General features: G+C 43.6%; 1 protein-coding gene across 17 annotated transcripts in view; it reads right to left on the bottom strand.

Annotated features, from left to right (window-relative positions):
* PPFIBP1 (PPFIA binding protein 1) overlaps nt 1-12,532 on the bottom strand; it is a 55,531-nt gene extending 42,999 nt beyond the window's left edge. For 13 of the 17 annotated variants that reach the window (XM_051609858.1, XM_051609886.1, XM_051609878.1 and 10 more), the window contains exons 1-2: nt 12,413-12,532; nt 9,809-10,014 (exon numbers count right to left, since the gene is read on the bottom strand). In XM_051609858.1, the coding sequence (XP_051465818.1) occupies nt 9,809-10,014; nt 12,413-12,476 (270 nt within the window). In that variant the 5' untranslated portion in view covers nt 12,477-12,532. Of the gene's footprint in view, nt 1-3,102; nt 3,233-3,305; nt 3,804-9,808; nt 10,015-12,412 lie in introns of those variants that run through there. The other 4 variants (XM_051609962.1, XM_051609980.1, XM_051609988.1 and 1 more) reach the window with 4 other exon arrangements.
* Nucleotides 12,533-19,639: the final 7,107 nt, after the last annotated feature.

The following is a 19,639-nucleotide window of genomic DNA, read 5'->3' as shown; positions in this document are numbered from 1 at the left end:
TGTAACTTGACCTGTAAGTTACTGAGGCTTTTGCATACTTTTGCTGTTCTGTAGCTCCCTTCTCATCTGAAGTCCTCCAGTACATCTCAGGCACTTATTCAGCCTCCATAAGAACAGCATCTCTTTTTGTAATATACAACACATTTATTAATTCAATGTGTGTGTTTGATGTAGAAAAATTATATTCATCCCTCACTACAAGCAGGAAGCTGAGGTGCAAAGACACCTCTCCACCCTGCCTGGGCTAACATGACAGTCCTTGTCAAAGCACTGACTCCCCAGCCTCCCAACCACCACACTGGAGCCCTACCCATTGAACCTTCTGATACCTGTAGTCTGCATAACCAGACACAAATTCACTAAAACCAAAGACTGTGTGAAGAAAATACAGGGAGGCAAGTAATGGTTTCACGCTACGATGAAAATGTCGTTACGATGCTGTGAAAACCAATGAGGTGTCAAAACAGAATATTAGTCATTGTGCATAGCATCTTGCCAAGACACCTTTGGTGTTAAACTCTGCTCACACTAAAAAAAAAAAAAAAACCAAAACCAAAAAACCAAAACAATCCCCCCCCCAAAAAAACCCAACCCACCCTATTTTGCTCAGCACATCATAGTTGGCTTTAAAATAGGAGTATTTAGAGAGTGAGAACTTCAGGCTGCAGCTGCATATTGCTATAAGAAAGAGGGAAGAGGTGACTAGGAACTCCAGACAGGACTGGAATAAAGGTTGTTCTCCCACAGAATTGAAGAAAAAGATGTCTTTGCTGATTGTCACCAGAAATATTTTTTTTAAATGTAGATAAAACCAGGCTTCCTGCAGTACACTGGAAACAGAAAACTTCGCCTAGAACCCAAGGGCACTTTGCTTCTTGCCTGAAACGTTGTAACTTCTGCGTAATACCTAGGGCTGACCCTTCATTTCAGGTATGAAAAAGCAAGAAAGACACTGACTTTGGTTTCAGTGAGGAAAAAGATGGAAGCTGCAGAAAGGATGACACAGAAAGGCCAGGGCAACTGTTTCGCAGAGCTGGCCCTGCGTCTCCTACAGTGGTACAGAGATCAAGGACCTGCAGGCAACAGCCACACAATGCCTTCCTGCATCTCTCCTCTGCACTGTCTTCAGAGGTAAGAAGTTGATACCTGGCATGATTTTCTTCCAAGAAGAGATGAAACACATGAAGAACAGGGCAATGATGGCAGTGGGTGGGACTGAAGCGAAATGGAGAGGGAAGGCGCCCAGATACTGGATACGGGAAAAAGTGCATTGAGAGATGGGCAGAGGGAGCCCCAACTGGGAGGAATGGGCTGCAGAAAGGTCTGAAAGAAGTCAGGAGACCCGGTGTGTGCACGGGCTAAGCAACATTGGCTGTGACCTTCTAGAGGAGCTTCTCTCCCCATGGGGACCTGCAGACTACCCTGGGACTGAGCCCAGCAACTACTCACCCTGAAGAGCAATGGCTCTGCTCTGGGGGGAAAAAAAAGAAAAAGAAAAAAAAAAAAAAAAAGGAAAAAAAAGGGGTGGTGGGGAGGGGAAGAAAAGCAAATATTTAATTCAACAAGAGCTGCAAGCATATTTGGGGCACTTGGTAGTTCTGGATCAAATTTGTATAATCAAAATCAATACAAGATTAACATAGCTTACTAGCTGTGTAAGAAAAGCTTTGCCATTTTCCAAAGAAGACTCTTATTCATCAGCAACTTTAAATCTATCTTCAATTCAGTGGTTAGACTTGGCATGTGTTTTCAATTTAGGGATTAATTGCAAAACACTGTACGGGAACAGAATGCAGATTTACCAATATGGACCTTAATCCTGAAAACAAAAGAACAGTTGTCATGATGGCACTAAAGCTCCACAGAAGTCTGAGATTAAGCATTGACTTAAAATGCCTTATAAGATCAGATCCAGTGCACTTAAAATCTCTGTGAGATCAATCCATGGCTAATATGTTAAACACACGTGTAAGCTTTGTCTGCAATCATGTAAGTGTAAAAATCCACACTGCTCTGGAGGGAATTATTCCTGTAATAAGTAGATGCATCTCCAAAGTTTCACAGCTTGCCTGCCTTCAGTCTTTCATTCCTTTTCCCTGTAAGTGAGTTAGCATTCCAAACTGCAGGGAAGTTTCTAATAGCTGCTGTTTGAAACCTCCTAAGAATAAAAGTGGTAAAAAACCCCCACAATTTCCTCTCAATTGCTGAATTCTCCTTTCAAAAATAAAACTTTTTTGTCCTACTGCAGCTGATACCCTCATTTTCTCTTCTGCTTTTGGGATAAAATAAGCAGCACAAATTTCACTGCTCTCAGTGTACATGCAATTTGATTTGTATAGAAGGAGCTGCCACTCCACAGCATTATTTTCTTATATGGCAGATTGCACTGACTGTTTTGACCACCACAGTCCAGTCAGGCAAGTGAGCTGTCCCCGTCACCTCTCTCCTGACCATCTGGAGTTAAATTTGAGCTCATCAACATGCTTACGTTGTTCAGGTCATTATAATACACATTACCTATGCTTAGTTAAGCACAGCTACTGCTGTTCTACATGTTCACTCAGTTTTAGAGAGTCTCTTGCAAGGGGGCTCCTCCAGCCTTAGCTACCCCAACATCCCTTGCTGTGCCTCCACGTTTTCCAAGCAAAGTATTAGCCACTATTTCCCCCCAGTATTACCCACGTGATAGAGCCATGACAGCTTTACCCTAAGTATCAGTTCTGTCCCACAGTCTTGCTGTTAAAATCTAGCTGAACACAATCCGTGCCAGTGTTTAACCAGCTTGTGTGGGAGCCCACCACTGCCCTCCCAAACTGGCACCTCCTGCATTTCACGCCTCCCTACTCATCACTCTGGGTATTTGCAGCCTGCTCCACACGCTCAGGCAGCAGGCTGGCAGACTTGCTGATAAGCTTTTCCTAAAGTTTACAGATAAGTTCCTCCTTACAGAATGAGAAAGGGGGGGAGGGGGGGATAACACAAACAAACAAACCACAAACCCACACAAAACCCCACGCATTGGATTTTGAAGGCTTCACTACAATCCAAGTGAATTCTGAAAGACAGCCAGCTTAAGACAGACCTTCACTCAGAGCAATTTACCTGAAGCATTTCCTAAATATAAATAACACGGCTGTTGAACAGGGAAGATGCAACCCCTTCAGAATACTCAGTTTCTTCACCAGCAGCTCAGCCCATACCTGACCCAAGAGGCAGACAAAGCGCTCATCCCCTAGCAGCGCTGCCCAGCTCGGGCTTGTCACTGGAAGAAATGCCAGAGCCAGAACAAACACAGATAGCCTTACCTTATTTAGCCAGACACAGTGTCCGTGAATGTCCCAGCTATACTCCATGCTGGTCATGACTACCTTCGCTGCAGCTAGGGACGCAGGCAGCCGAGGCTGGGAGCTGCAGCCCCAGCTCCCCAGGCGCCGGGTGCCGTCAGGGCTCCTCTGAACCCAGACGGAGAGGTTAAGGGACGGCAGGTCTCCAAGGACGGAGGCGAACGTGGCAGCGGAGCGGGAGATGTGGGAAGCGGAGCCCGCGAAGCAGCAGCGCTCCTCAGGCGGAGCAAGCAGCGCGTCGGAGGAATTAACACATCAAAGCCCGGGAAGATCAACCCCGTCTTCTTCCAACCTGAGCCTGCCGCCCGGATCCCAGCACACAAAGGGCAGGCGGAGCAGGATGCGGGCAGAGAGGCGGGGAGCTGTGCGGACGGGACTGGGAGTCAGGGCAGCCGCAGGCTGGTGGCAGCTGCCCATCTCCGCCCCGCTCCTCGCCGAACAGTGCAACCCCCTCCTCTGCACCCTCCCAGCCCTGCGGAAATCCCCCAGCCCAGACGCACAGGAGAAAAGAGTGAGCCCGATCCCTTTATCTGACCGCCAGGGAAACAGGAGGGAATCTTCTTGTCGTGATGGGGTATTCATTATCAAAGCTGGAAGAACGCATGTAGTTCACTTGTAAGACGCCAAGAAAAAAAAAAAAGAGGAAGGAAAAAGTTGACTCAACTGTCCCAGGTCTCAGGAGTGGCTTGTCTCAAGCTTATGTCATACCGAGGAATGTTGCAAAATTCAGCAGTAACAGCCAACCTCCATCCTCGTGTTTAAGTTTCAATTTGCACAGAAACAGCAGCAAGCCTAACAAATCCTCAGTATTTCTGACCACAGAGCCTAGCTCTGGGAGTCCTGTGATTATCTAAAAACCCACAGCTTTTATTACTGAAAAGAAACATTTACAACTACTGTTGATAGATAAAATCTCAACAATATGAACTCTAAATAACCCTGAGCAGAAGAGAAGAGCAGAAGGGGGAGCTGTTAGTTGAATTTTTTAAGCCAGACTGATGCATCTTGGATCTGCATGGTGATTTTTGAGGGCTCTGCCATGAGAGCTGCCCTATGCAGGACCACAAGGCTTGTTGTTACTGCCAATGAACTCATCCACGATTCCATGAAGATGCCATGCCAAGATGTACTGTAAATGAGCCTGTATTATCTTCCACTGTTAAAAACACACCATTCTGGATGATCACCTTTAGCAAGAAGCAAGGTCCTGTGTTTCAAGGACTCTGAGAGGTAGATTTCTCATGGACAAGAAGTATTGCTGGGAGGCAGTTTATGATGACAGGCTGAAACCGTATCACAAGGCTCCTTTCATATTGCAACTTGAGGAGGGATCTCAAATGGGTGTTTGGTGGTAAATACCCATGTGCTACACATTACCATAGGACCTTTTGATAGCTAAACTCAACATAAGCAGAAGCCGAGCCAAATGAATGCACTGTACACCCACACTAAGACAATCAAACAACAAACTCTGGTTTGAAGACAAGATTTTTTCATGAATAAGAAATATGAGATGACTTCTGGCTAACCAAACTGCTTCCTCTACTTGGGAATCACCCTGTTGTCCAAATAGGCCAACATTTATCAGTAAGATTATAAGGTATGTTTATCCGTCCAGGCAAATTTCTTTCTGCAATGTAGTATCTCCTCATATGAACTTTCATTACTCCCAGCCACTTTCTGAAAGAACCCGCTCGTTGAACAAGTGTCAAAATCTGAAGGTGGTCTGTGAGATGACAGATCTGCTATTCACAACAGCAATGCTCTGGATTGTACAAGCCACTACAGGTAGGTACCACAGCTCAAATTAACTTTTCATCATTTTCAGATCAGCTTGAAATGTTATTCAAGAAACCTTTGGAGGCCACAAATTTTGTTTTGCTTTAATGTTGTTATAGTCAACCCCACAAATTCACTTCTGAAGTGAAAAAAAATTATATATGTATTCAAATTTAGAAAGTCACTTTCAAAGCTAATACTTCAGTTGCACTTGTCATGGATTTTAAAGTAGTATTATCCTGGCTTTTTAGTCCTAGGGTCCTTTAAAGAGAAGACACACAACGGGACCTGTATACACAAGTTCAGATCAGAAGCTTGGGGAAGCTGGCTCTAAAGTGTGGGAAGGGACGGTTCACCCACTTCTACCCTTCACCCTCCTTTTTCTTCTTTCTGGGAACCTTGTTGCATAAGAAGGATTTAAAACAAACAAAACAACACTGTCAAGAAAAATAATAACCAAAAAGAAGAATGTCTCATTTGATTCCAATTCAGAAAAACTTCAGCAACATTCATGACTGGGAGCAAGCTTCCTGAGAATTACTTTTCAACAGATGAATCTATCAGCTTCCAGCTGGACCCAACAGGGCTGTCTTGATCTTGCAAAAGACAGAGTTTCATTTAAAATGGTCTTGTTAATGATGATGATGTTACAAATGACTTGCAGGCTGTCTATATTCAAGCCAGAAGCTCTGTTTTCACAGAGTACAGTGCATGTTTTATTAAAGCATACATCAGAATACATTAAGCATTTCAGTTGATCAGGAAAAATGTGAAAAAGTCCAGAATTTTGGAATATTTATGATCTGGCTATGGATTTCAGGTCTGGTGCACAGTGAAAGCACACAGTCCCAACATGTCTGAGCTTAGAAAAGGCCTCACTTCCTTCCCAGACTTGGAACAATTTGCCTCATTTGCAATTTTAACCATGACATACACCTGCCCTCAGTTTGCACAAGGAGACTTGAGCAGGGTTTCAGTGACACAGAGATTGGATTTGAGTTGTAGACAGACAACTAGAAATTATGTGTTACAGTTAAACTGGCTTATTTGTGCAGCACGATCTGCACTTCCAACTTCTTTGAACTCACCCTGGGAACCATCCTATGGCTGCTCTTGGAAGAGCTCAGCCAGATGTCCAGACACTGTACGTGTGCTCTGGTGTCACATGGCCATCTGGCATCCACCAGTTAAAAAAAATCAGCATAAGGAATTTTTAACTCTTTGGCCCTTTCTGAGTACTTGTATAGACTTCTCCAACACACCAAGAGAAGCAGTCACTAAGCAGCAGTAACGGGATACAGGGCAGACAATTCTTATATGGCAAAATTGAATGCTCTGCCCTGTTTTACAGAAGTGAGTAACTTTGGGAGACTGCTGTCATACCCTTTTCCCAGGGCACCAGCGGTTTCCCTGCAGGAGCCAGGAGAGGATTCTTCTCTTGTGACACACTGTTTGGCAGTAGCAAACACTATTTTTATTTTCCTCTGAGACACGAAAGACTTGCTTACAGCACTGGATGAGATGTGACACACCAATTCTAACAGTTTTGAACAGCCCGGTGGAAGCAGCTTAATGTGTGGAGGATTAGGTGGATTTCAAACCAAGGAGTTGTCTCTCTTTCCTTGGTAAGGACAGGCATAGCTGCAGAAAGCCTTCCTGCACATCATCCAGGCACTGCACCTCACACCTCCTGCTCAGACAGGGACCAGTGACACCTGGAAATCCAACGTTTGTACCACAGTAGAAATTATAATGTTCAATCTTTCCTACTAGAGGCTTTGAGGAAGTCAGGCAGTACAAGTGAATAGTTTGAGGCAGACTGAGGAGAAGCATAGATGGAATAGCTATTTTCTGCAGTCTTTTGTACACACAAAACCCTCACATCTTTTCCAGTGCTCAGGAGGCACTAAGCTGAATGACACAACAGAGCCCTTCCTCAGCCCACAGCCACAATGAAAGCCATTGCTGTCTCATTGCCACGCAGTGATCCACGTCATGCAGGTCTGGAGGACCTTGTTCCAGATCCTAACAGCCTGGCATCCCTAAATCGCACATTTGCCGCCACGAGGGGCAATAATTGGCCTTTACCTCATTAATCTCAACAGCCATTACAGCCTCTGGCCACACCACTGGGTCCCCTTATGCTAGAATAAGATGTGGTGGATCAGCATCGCTAAGCACGGACTACTGATGTCTATGCACACCATGGAGAGAAGTCCATTTTTCAAGGCTGTTTATTTGGCATATGAAGATTTATTTTTTTTTTAACGAAGGCCATACTTGCATGAAACCTGTTATGTCCCTGGATTTCTGCTCCGCACAGAGCACAGGCTAGTTACAGCGATGTTCACTGCTGTACGTTACCGAGGAACGAAACGCTGATGTCAGCAGGAACTCTGCACGTTTTAGAGATCTGACTTGAATGTCACTCCCATCTCCTCCTCCTGATCTCAGTGCTGGCTGCGATGCTTTGACAGTGGGGGCGAGATCCAAATCCCACTGGAGGCAGCAGGAAAGCTCCCACATGCTTCATTAAGTTTCAGGCATTCTAAAACGAGTAGTTCAAAGCAAAGCAAAAAAAAAAAGCTCTCCCCTCAAGCCATTCTGCAAGAGTTACATCAGTGAGCCCAGCTGTGCTCACCCAGGTCCCTGTCCTTTCCCTCATGCCACCACACAGCACATCAGGTCACCCTGCACCCTGTGCCTGGCCCGCGCTCGCAGCCCCGCACCCATCGTGGGAGGCCGCTGCATTGCCTGCTGCCACCAAAGTAAACCCAAAATAAAACCAAAATAGAGAGAAACAGGCTTCTTTGCATGACCAGCTGCGTGTCCAGGGTGAGTGAACTCTTTCCGAGGGAGGGTGGGATGCCTCTCCCAGGAAGGCTTTCCATCCTGTCAGCAGCAATGCATCGGCTGTGTCTTGATTTCAGAGTCAGGGCGAAGCAAAACACAGAACCAAATTGCTCTCTGTTGCTTCCCTTCCAGGGGAAGATAAAAAAAGGAAGGAAGAGAGACTTCAAGGTTGGAAATCAGAACGAGAACAGGTTTAATGGAACAAGGTAAGGGATAGTAACAAGTAGGAAAGTAATGAAAAAAATACAAATATATATATGCATATATATAAACATGCATATATAAAAAACCCAATGTTAGTGGTAGCTGATGTGAGTCTGAAGGTGCCTCATGGCAGAGTAAACACAGTAAAAAGGGCCCAGACTCTTCTCAGCAAAAGATAAGAGTCAGATTCTGCAGAGCATGTGGCAAGCTGAAGACAGAGAGTCAAGAGCCTCTATCACAGATGTCCACCATAAGAGGGAAAAGGAGCCAAGGCCCCTCTTCCCTGTCCTTTTGGCATTTTATAGGGTACGACAGAAAATGGGAAGGAATATTGCAGTCACCCTTTTATCCCTGGATGGACAGTTTGACTTGGTGATCTTGGAGGTCTTTTCCAACTGTGACAATTCTGTGATTCTCTGTTCTGCCCCCTGGACCTCCTTGGGGTCTTAAGTAATGCCTTCTGTCTCTCTTGTGCTTGGCCATCAGGGGTTATCACGTTACTGCTATGAAAGTAGTTTTTGCCTTCTCAAACTATAATAGGCTGCCACACCAAGCCACCACTGTGAGCTGTCCTGCCTCAGACCTTCATCAGATCTGACATCATCACTTCAGCAACAAAGCATTACCTTGGCCAATGCCAAGGGTGTCAGACAGGAGGTACAATTGCTCTAATACAGATTTGGAAAAATCTGCAGAAGCACACACCTGCTGCTGCTGTAGCTGTTACAGCTACAGGCTGACTTAAACCCTTAAACCTTAAACCTAAAGCACAGCCTCAAGAAGTAAGTCTTGACTTCCACTGCTGGTGCTTCCCCAAAACCTGTCACACTCACACCACCACAACACAAACCCTGCCACAGGCCATGAGCACCCATATTTGGGTCTGCTGGGAAGTCACCAGCCACAGGGCACCTCGAGGCAAAGCCAGTGGGTCCCTTGAAAATTATGCATGTCATTCACATTTTGATAAGCACAACGTTTTATTTCCCAGGTCTTCAGGCAGCCTCCATTTGAGCCACATGTTGGGTTTGTTTGGGGTTTTTTTTTTATTCTTTTGGGAAAAGAACAATCTTATCAGGTATAATTTAGTGTATTTTAAAGCAAGGGTGACAAAACTGGTAGATTCACAAACACAGAAGATAAAAAATTGGTTTGATTTCCAGGTTAAAGGGTTGTTGAGCTTGTACCACTCTCTCCTGTTATAAACCAGGTAAGGAAGCTCAGTAACAACATTGGTCCCTGTAGAATATATAGTGCCAAAAATGTGTTTTAGTGAAAAGTTCAGATTGAAAGCAGCTTTTTTCTTTACCCGACTTCAGTGTCTGATTCCTATAAAAATGTCTTACCCAAACCTCTGAGGTGGAACTCAATGACTGAAAACTTCTTGCTCCACGAAACGAGGCATGCTGGTACATTAAAAAAGAAAAAGCACAGGCCAACCCACTGCACAAGGTATTCAAGTTACAATTTTTTGAGGCCTCACAGCAGCATCTCCAAACCAAAATCTCTTCCCTTTGGTTCTTTGAAACCTGCTCGAAAACTTTTAAATTCCCTGCATAAAACACAGCCCTGCTGCTGGAGTTGGTTTAGTTAACACATAAAACAGGAGCATTACAGGTGAAACGTACCATTTGACTTTGGAGCCACACAATCAGAGTCTCTGCTGTCGAGTCCGGGACCTGGCAGCGCAGCCCCTCTCTCTCATCTGCTTCCATCATCTCCAGCAAGCCCCGCAGGTCCTCCACTAGGTGCAGTGCCCGCAAGCTCCCCATGAAGGGGGAGGTGGGGGACTGGCAGTCAAAGATGCCATTGGAGTACTCCAGTGCCTTTGAACCTGGAGGAGCAAAATTGCAGGTGGTCAGGCAGAAGGCAAGGAGGTCAGACACCCAGCAAGGCTGCAAAATGCCAGGTGGTGCTGGCCCCCAGAGGCCATTTATCTGAACCAAACACAGCATTGGTGCTGGATTATGCCCACACCATGAAGCAAAGTCAGTCACAGAATCATTTTGTTAGGAAAAGACCTTTAAGATCATTAGGTCCAACTGTTAACCCAGCACTGCCAAGGCCACCACCAAACCACATCCCTAAGCACCACATCTACATGTCTTTTAAATACCTCCAGGGATGGTGACTCAAACACTTCCCTGGGCAGCCTGTTCCAGTGGCTCACAATCCCTTTCAGTAAAGAAATTATTCGTAATATCCAGTATAAGCCTCCTCTGGTGCAACAGAAGGCCATTTCCTCTTGTTCTATCATTTTTTACTTGGGAGAAGAGACTGACCCCCACCTCACTACAACCTCTTTTTGAGTAGTTGTAGAGAACAATAAGGTCTCCCCCCAGCCGACTTTTCTCCAGACTAAGCACCCGTTCTCTCAGCTGCTCTTTGTAAGACTTCTTCTCCAGACCCTTCACCAGCTTCATTTCTCTTCTTTGGACACATTGCAGAACCTCACCTTCTTGTAGTGAGAGGCAATTTAGAAAAGGGCAAGCCCTTGCTGGTGTGCTACATGGATGGCAGCTCTAGCAGGAAAGAGGTGGGCTGATCCAACAGAGGACATGTACACCACAACTGTGTGCATGAGTCCTACAGAGGGAACAGGCTCTGATAACACTTTGAGTCACCCCATGGGGACTGTGTGACCCCAGTTAGGCACTGACGGTGACATTTTTTATGTAGGAATATGTTATGCTACCCCAAGGCACTGGAAGCTTTTTGAAAGAATAAAGAAAAATATGAAGATAAAGACCAAACCACTTCTATTCAAGAATAATTTTTAAACCCAGCAGCTTGACACAGTATCACTGGCATTTGCATGTTAATAAAAAGAAAAATCTCTAATTTCCATAAACTCACAGTACATATATTTGACCTACATTAAAAGTTGATAGATATTAAGGAAGGAAGGAAACTCTGAATTCAGGATTAAGGTTGATTTAAGTCAACCTAGCTAATTCCAGCTATAATTTCAGCGTGCTGATTTGTGACCTTAATACTGTAATGCCTCAGCACAGTGAGATGTGTTGATGACAGAGCATCATTTGTACTGTAAACTTTTGGAAACTACAGTGATAGGCCATATATGCACTTCCACAAACTTTCATTCATCTCATCTGGCAAGCCTCAAAAATGCAAGTATTCTGCTAATTCCCTTGGAAAAAAAAAACAAAGAGAGAAAAATCCCCACAACTGCATAGGAGTCGCTATCCCTTTATTATATTACTTCATAGGTCTGAACAGGCACATAGGTAAATGAAGTCTGTGGTGACTTAAACATCCCAACATAAAATTTTATTTTTATATGAAACCTCATCCTGCCACAACCAAGTTAGGCTCCTGGAAACACAGATACATGATCGGATCCAAATATCAGTATCTACTTATGGAAATTACTAAAGTCAGAGCTTACATGTATTTTTAGAGATCATTTTGAGCCAACTGAATCCACCTTACATATGTCCTTAATATCTTTAGGAAAATTGCACAGAAAAGTAATTATTCAAACAAAGCACACACTGTATGATGATTTTTTTTCCCTAAGGGAAATTATTTTAAGTGCAACTATTAAAGACTTCATAATTGTGTTGCTGTCCTTGCAGAACATTTTTTTCAGTTAACTTCTTGCTACTTTGCTCCTCTGTCTCATGACTTGTATCATTTTCTACCTTACTAGACCCAACTTAAAAACAGAGGTGGTATACTTTGTGATGCCTCTCCTTGGTCCACTTAAAATTTACAGGTACTTCTAAAACATTTAAATGCTCAAGGCAGGTCCAAACCAAATGTTTGGACTCGGCACATTTCAATTTTGAAATATGGAAAATCCAGTTCTTCTTTTAACTCCATAGAGTTGGGAGAAGTTCGGAGTACCCAGAATTAGGCAAACTTACTCCTCCTGCCCTTACAGCAGCTCTTTAAACACACTCAGCCTGGTTTGAAAAGTGCCTCATCCTTGGATTTCATGGTGCTGTATGTACCAGCTGAACTGTATCACTCAACCTCTTCGAGCAGCATTTTGACAGCAGTTAGAAGAACTACAAACCATTTAGCCATGTCTGTCTGTGAGAGCCTGTGCAATCCCTCCACTCCATTTATTTTTAACTGCTAAGCTATAATGCAAGGCATCAAACATAATTATTAGCACATTCCCTTTTCAGCCTGAAACTCTGCTGTCCAGGTATGAGAAAGTAGGACTGAAACAGCTAAACAAACAAGCTATCCCAAGTGTTTACCTGCTATGATGCCATCCATCTGCTCCAGAGCCGCAGCAAGCATGTCACTTGCATCACTCATCATCTTTTTTCTTCTCAGGAAGGAGCAACAGCTACACCATAAGGAGCAATAAAACACGGGTAGTGCGAGTTGGATCCAGAGCCTCACACCTGCAATTCAATCTGCAAAAGAGAATTTCATTTTACTGCAAGTTCTATGAATTCAGACAGCACGGTCACCAGACCAGCAGGAAAACTAGAGGGGGTCATTTGCTGGCCACAAGACTTGGAGGTCTTCAACACCAGACGTGAACTGGCATCAAAGAATCAAAGAACCAACATGACGAGCTCCTATGGTTGGTCAACCTGCAGCCTGCTCAGCCCAGGGGTCCCTGCCTCTGAAAGGACATCCCACAGAGCACCTCAGAAATACCGCGTGACACTCCAGGAAAGCTCATATAGAAGACACAGGCCTTCTATTGCTAAAAGCAAGCTGCAACTCAGCAATAAACCATGTGTCCACCTGCTGTATTTTATTTCCCCCCCCCCGTGCCCCCCCCAAGAATTTGCTGGTATAGAAAAACAAGAGTCTGACCATTTGTCCAAGATTTGTGGTTGCCCGACAATCCAGAATTCCTGGGCATACAACTATTTGCTTACAGGCAGGACATCTCAAATGCCCAGGACTCACTGGGCACAGTATGCACGCACAGACTGTCCCCCAAAAAACACTGCTCTGAGCTTAGCAGAGATTCATGACATAATGATGCAATCTGATCTTATCCTCAAACTTTAAAAAGTTAGATGTAGTCCCCACAGAAGTATTTCCAGCAGAGCCTGGAAAAGCAAACTTGCCCTACGTGCTGTCTGGGCATGTGAACTAGCAGACCAGAAATCCTGATGGGCTACAAGTTAAGCACATGCATATGTATTCTTTGCTGAAGTGGAGTTGCAAAGGTCAGAGGTGTCCCCGATGCCTCCACCCCAGCACAGTGGACACATAAGCCACTGAAATAGCCCAGATTGCTGTGGCTTTAATCTAGGACATAAAAGACTACTTCTGCTAAAAATACAGTTAGAGAACAAAGCTAAAAAAAACACCAGAAAGAAAAGCTTCTTAACCTTTTGCATACCCTGCCGTTTGGGTTTTGTATTAGGCAGCACCACTGCTGACATTTGCCCCAGCACAAGCAATTAAGAAAGTCGTTCAGAGCTTCTCTGGCGTAAGTCCTGGAAAGGAGTCTACTAAAAAAACAAAACCGAACAAAATATAAACTGAATTTTCCCTCCTACAAGTCACCTTATTGGTTTGACCCAGCTGGGAGGTAGCTCTTGTTGGGAGACTGCCAAATAGTTCTGCTGAAACGCTATCTTTAAAACACCAACAAACATTTAATCTTCCACACCAAAACTTTTATTACATAAAGTAGGTTCAAACTCGAAGGTAACTTTAAAGGACAGTAAAAGACTACTGCACTTTTGGCAAATGCTTTGCTTTATTATTTAGTTGCCAGTGCCAGAAAAGCCAAGAGAACTTTAAGAAGTCAAGATATGTGTACATTTAGGTGTTGCAAATCTTAACACATGCAGCAGCATCATAAGTGAAGACTTCCAACCTTCAAGATGGAAGCCCCCAAATTTAATCACAATGTAAATAGTAAACTTAAAGCAGGGCATCTGCGTTGGATTTCTCTCTGAAGGCAAAGAGCAGGAAGAGAAACCCCAGGGCGGCTGCTGCCCCAGGCAAAATGCAGATTCTTCACAGCTCTAAGTGGAAAAGGGCCAATGCAAAGCATCCACAAACCCTTGGCAGCCAACTTATGTTTGGGAACCAGGAGTGCCCACAATCTTCCTAGTATGCATAAACACCTGATGGGCTTAGCAAAGGAGATGGAGCCAGATTCTTCTCAGTGGCACCCAGTAACACGGCAAGATGCAACAGACACAGATTAAAACCAAGGAAATTCCAGTTAAGCATTTTTTTTTAAAAATGGGTTTTTTACTGTGATGGTGGCAAGCACTGTAAAGAATTGCCCTTTCGGAGTCTCCATTTTTGGAACTACTCACAGACAGTAAATACCTTGCTCACTGAATACCTTGCTCACAGACAGCGTAGCCTGCCCTGGGCAACCTTGCTTTGGGCAAGGAGTGGGCTGAAGACCTCCAGAGCTGCCTTCCCACTTTGGCCATCATCAAGCTCAGCACAGCTCACAGTGAAGCACTAAATACAGCACTGAGGAGGACACCTAGGCAAAGCCAAGGTACAGGCTAAAAACGTGCTAAGGAACAGAGTGCTGCCTAATCACATTTGTTCACAAGTGAACCTCTTGTTCCTCACCTTCTGTCTAGGAAAGACATTAATTGGGGCCAAGTAACTGCTAATTTACATTTGCATAATAAAGCCATGGCTCATAGGCACACACACACAAAAGTCACTATCCTCATACCTCATCTAGGCAGTCTTACCTCATGTTTCCAAAAAAAAGCACTCCTTGCTGTTCCTAAACAAGGGTTTTGTCCATGGTTATAAAAAATCCCTAAGACAGCTCTACAGAAAGGAGCAGCGGTAGCAGATGGTGGTACCAATGGCATGCAGGAGAGCTCCAGCATTTACCCCACTGTTATCAGGGCCTACGTCCAAGGAAGGAGAGATGTCAGCCTGCACAATGTTTCCTCCACTGCTGTTACAAAAGCAGATGTGCTGCCAAAAGCAGCAGTGAGAAATTTTAAGATTAAATTTAGTGAAGCAGGACCATGCAAATACATTGATGTCCAAAAAACCCTTTCACCACTCATGGATCATCTGTTAGCAGCCTGACCAAGCTACAGCTGAGAAACTAGGAGAGCTGAAATAAAAAGAACAAAAAGCTCCTAAGCCAAACAGCTGGAGATGACGAAACAAAAGCCCATTTGGCTGGTTGTTTGGTCCTAAAAGTGGTCATTGAAAACTAGCCTGCACGTCCTGCTCTGGCCACCTTCCCAGAACAGTCCATCACATCTAGCAGTCAGGAAGCAAAACTGCTGTGACAGAAAAATACTATTGGAGGCATCCTTCCCTAGTAAGGGCACAGAATGGCTTTTATTCTTTGCACACTATTACTGGCACACGGGGAAAATCAAAGATCTCACACACCAGCAGACCAAAGAACCAGACTACATGAAGCAAGGAAAGACAACAAACTGGAGCAGGAGGGGGGTAGAAAGGGGAGGTGCAGAGAGAGTCAAATAAACACAATTATTAGACAGAAGTCATAAATCAGCAGCCTTTGTGGATTACAGGAAAGACACAATACTGAAACGCCAGCAGACTAACCCCTGTGCGTGCTGAAGGGCACCAAGACTGCCTCTGACTTCACAAAGTTTGTGAGGAGCAGGGGCTGACCACTAACACAGCAGACCTTCCCAAGAAATATGTTCCTCTCTTCATTTTGCTTTTTATAGCTTTGGTCTGACAGAAATAAAGCTAAGAGAAAACTCAGGGTTTCAGGGTTGGTTTCTTTTTGTTGCCAGTGACTAAGGAAAGCTACACAGTCAGGTAACATGAACAAAAATCCATCTTGAAAAAGCACAATGAAGCTCTTTAGGAAAATAAGGAATAGCTAGTATTTCAGATGATGTCAAGCAGTTTAAATTCCTTTCATTCACAAAAGCAAAAAGAAAAATAAATCATTTTAACACAGACTTATCTACAACATGACAGATGAATGAGAAACCAAGGAGCACACCAGACATGGGGAGGCAGATGCGCAAGAACCACCCCTGGCATAACGGCACCGAGAACACACCTGGAAGGAAAGTACTGACAGTACCCTGTCTGACAGGTCATTTAAAATAAGTTTTCCCTTGCCTTCCAAGAAAATTATGACTTACCTTCCTCTTTCCTTCAATACATATAGTCAATGTAAGATGGGGCAGGGGGAGTGTTTTTGCAGAAGCAGATCCCCCCTTCTAGAGCTCCCAGCTGAATACCTTGCTCACGCCGGCAAGAGCAAGCACCGCCTCATCAAGGCTGTATTTACCATCCACCGTTAAAAAATAAACCAAAAAAACCCAAGACAAACACAGCTATCCATCAATTAGTATAAATCTTATTACTAGTTTGCATTTCTACCACATCCCTGGCTGTTATGGAGAAGATGATATTTAGTCTTACTTGTCTAACGTCCCTTCCTCTGGTTCGAACACGCCAGCCGGTTGCTAGGGCTATGCTGTTCACTTTTCAGTAGGTGGAGATTTTTTATTTTTATTTTTGAGTGACATACAAACCCTCTGGCTACAGTGCTAGTGAAGATGTATTCCAAACGGCTCACAGAGAAAACAAAACAAAACAAATAAATCCAACAAATCCAAGGAAAAGCTAGCAAAAAAACCCAAGAAGCTTTGTGAATGGGAACTGCAGGCTGCTGGATGCAAAGAGGAAAGCTGCATGCATATGGATTCCAAAAGCAGATCTCTAATGATGATGGCAGACTAAAAAAATAATAAAATTAAAAAATGCTTAAATGTTTTACATATGTAGGAAATTACAGTTTTCCCCACCCAGAGGCTCTTTCTTCCTCAGATCAAACAACGCACAGACAAGCATCTAGGGGGAACACCTTCAAGACATTTTTTTTGTTATTTTGAGGCGGTTTCATCCTGGACATCCACCTGCAAAGCACACCACACTTTAAAACCCAGAGGTTCACAGAGCTGAGGAGAATCAGCTGCCTGCTAGCAGGTCTGAGGGCCAAAAGGACACAGCGTCCTGTGTGCAAGCTCTTCAGGGAAGGGCAGAGGTCAGCCTTTTGTCCCACTCGTCTTCCTCTCTGTGCACATGCTCTGCAAATGGCTCAGTGTTTGGAAAGAAAGCATCAGCTACAGATTATTTTTATGATATGATGCAATAAGATGGATCACTTGATTTTCCCAGCTCTCCCATTCCTACATAACACTCTTTAAATTAGGAAATTCTGATACACAGGCATGAAAAAATCCTAATTAGGGCTTGCTTCTGAGAGCTGTAGAGAGCAAAATAAAGGACCCTAAGAGCATGCTGTTACCCCAGAGCAGCCTACCACAAAAATACAGCAAAAAAGCCAACAAACTGCAGTCATAGGGAGGAGGAGGGAGAGAGCCTATTCCACAGCAAAATTAAGACCCTAAATTTCACCTTTCTGTCAAAATTAATGTCCCTGCATTCTTGGTCTTAGATGTATGAGAAAACTGAGAGGTCCAAAGCATCTTCCTGATTTGTCCCTCTCGGCTCAAAACAGGGAAACAACACATCCTTAGCAATTAATTTTAAAAGGCAAAGCTCTGTTTCATGAAGATAAATGCCATTTCAGACCCATTATCCACATCTCTTTGTGCTTTTTCTGGCTGGCCAGAAGAGAAACACGAACACACAGAGTTATTTGCAAAATACATTTAAATCACAAATAAAATGGGCTTCAAATAAATTCAGTCTAAATCTCTACAAAAAATTCTCCTGGGATGTTTTGAAGATAACTAAACTACAGTGCCACCAGTCAGCAGCATTTTAACACTTAATAATAAATATATTCAGGTAATTTACGCTAGTCATTAACATTTCTTTTAACATAAAAAAGACTCCATTTCATACCTTCTGTGCCTGAAAGAAGAAACTAAAAAAGAAAATGGATCCTTATTTAATATACTGCTCTGCTGTTTTGCAAGAGAAGAATAAATTAAATGTAAGTAGTAACATTAGGAAATGCTGGAAATATCTCAATGGGAGTAGTGTAGAGAAATATCTTAGCACAAGGCAGAGAGAGGAAACTGAGTAGGTCTCAAACTCATTATTTGTGCTGCCTGACTCAAGACATTGCCCCCCCTGCCCTGTGGTGAGGCCATGGCCACCACATGGAGGCAGGCCCATCTGCTGGGAACACCTCCCTGGCTGGTCCCAGCTGGTCCCAGCAGACACCTGGGGTCTCTTGTCTCACCATGGCTGAACAGCCATTGCACTCAGGTGAGACCAGGCACATCCTCTGGCTTCTCCCTGCTCCATATCAGAACAGCTATGAGGAGCCCCATCCCCAAAGTGGGAGCCCAGTGGGGCCAGGATCAGCATCCTCCAAGAGCATGCAAAGAGAATAAACATTATTATGACTAAAAAACAACCAAAATATTGGCAAAAACTTACTTAAAGTGATCATGTCTATTTATTTATATATATATAAATAAATATCTTCTTGAATTTGCTAACATCAAATGACAAAGCAACACCATTGCAGGACTAAAAAAAAAAAAAAGGCAACAAATGTCCCTTTGTTTCCTTACTCTAGAGCCTTCCTTTGTTCCCCTAATTTCATTATTTCTCTAATATATAAGAAACATTATTTATTTCCTTTCACTGATAAAAATGAGTGAAAGCACACTGAGGCTGAAAGCCTATTCCACAGTATGTAAGAAATGTCTTGAGGTTAAAAGTATCAAGCCATAGAAAAAGATTTAAAAGTACTTTAAGAGCATAAAGCACAAAAATCCTTCCAAGATATAAATGTTTATATCTGGGGAAAACTCACCTCAAATTACGCAACAACTTCAGTTACCAACCAGCTTAGTCGTGTTGTGCAAGTTGCCTTAAAATCTGTGAAACATGTTAGTTATGATGCAAAAGCTAAGCCTTGGCAAGATAAGCATCCCTCAGGTACCCTGACAGAGAGGTTATACACAGCAAACAGCTTATATAAACACCCAAAGTCTCTGAGTCAAGGTTTATGGCTTAGATTCATATCCAATTAAAAACAAACCATTTAGTTTGTCCTGCAGTATTGAAATAATTCCGGTTGTTTCTCTCTGCTACCCCATTCTCCAGTAGTTTTGGGCTTTTTTGTTGTTGTTTTGTAACTGAAAAGAATTTATATATATATAAAAAAAACCACAACAAAAAAAACAGAGCAGATGACAGGTTACATTGTTCTGTGATGCACAAGTGAGCTCTGTAATCACTGGATGACAGGGAGGCAGGCAGAGCTACAGCAGCTTACCTGCAAAGCAGCCATGCAACACAAATACCTGCCTGCAAACACTCTTCAGACTCACTTTCACTCTTAACCTACAAGCAGCCCAAGGTCAAACAGAGGCTTGCAAAAATACCCCCCACATATACTTCACTTCAGAGTGTTTAACGCTTTACTGGTTAACTATTTAGTAAATGCTTTCAATTACTCACCTTAGAGAGCCTGAGAAATCAGTGTGTTATTTTATCACATTTCGCTTGGGCCCACTGATTAGAAAAAC

This window comes from Apus apus, chromosome 1 (genome assembly GCF_020740795.1).
Source record: "Apus apus isolate bApuApu2 chromosome 1, bApuApu2.pri.cur, whole genome shotgun sequence".
Classification (NCBI taxonomy): Eukaryota; Metazoa; Chordata; class Aves; order Apodiformes; family Apodidae; genus Apus; species Apus apus.
The sequence above is the reverse complement of the archived record's forward strand: the minus strand, read 5'-3'. Positions and strand labels throughout refer to the sequence as shown.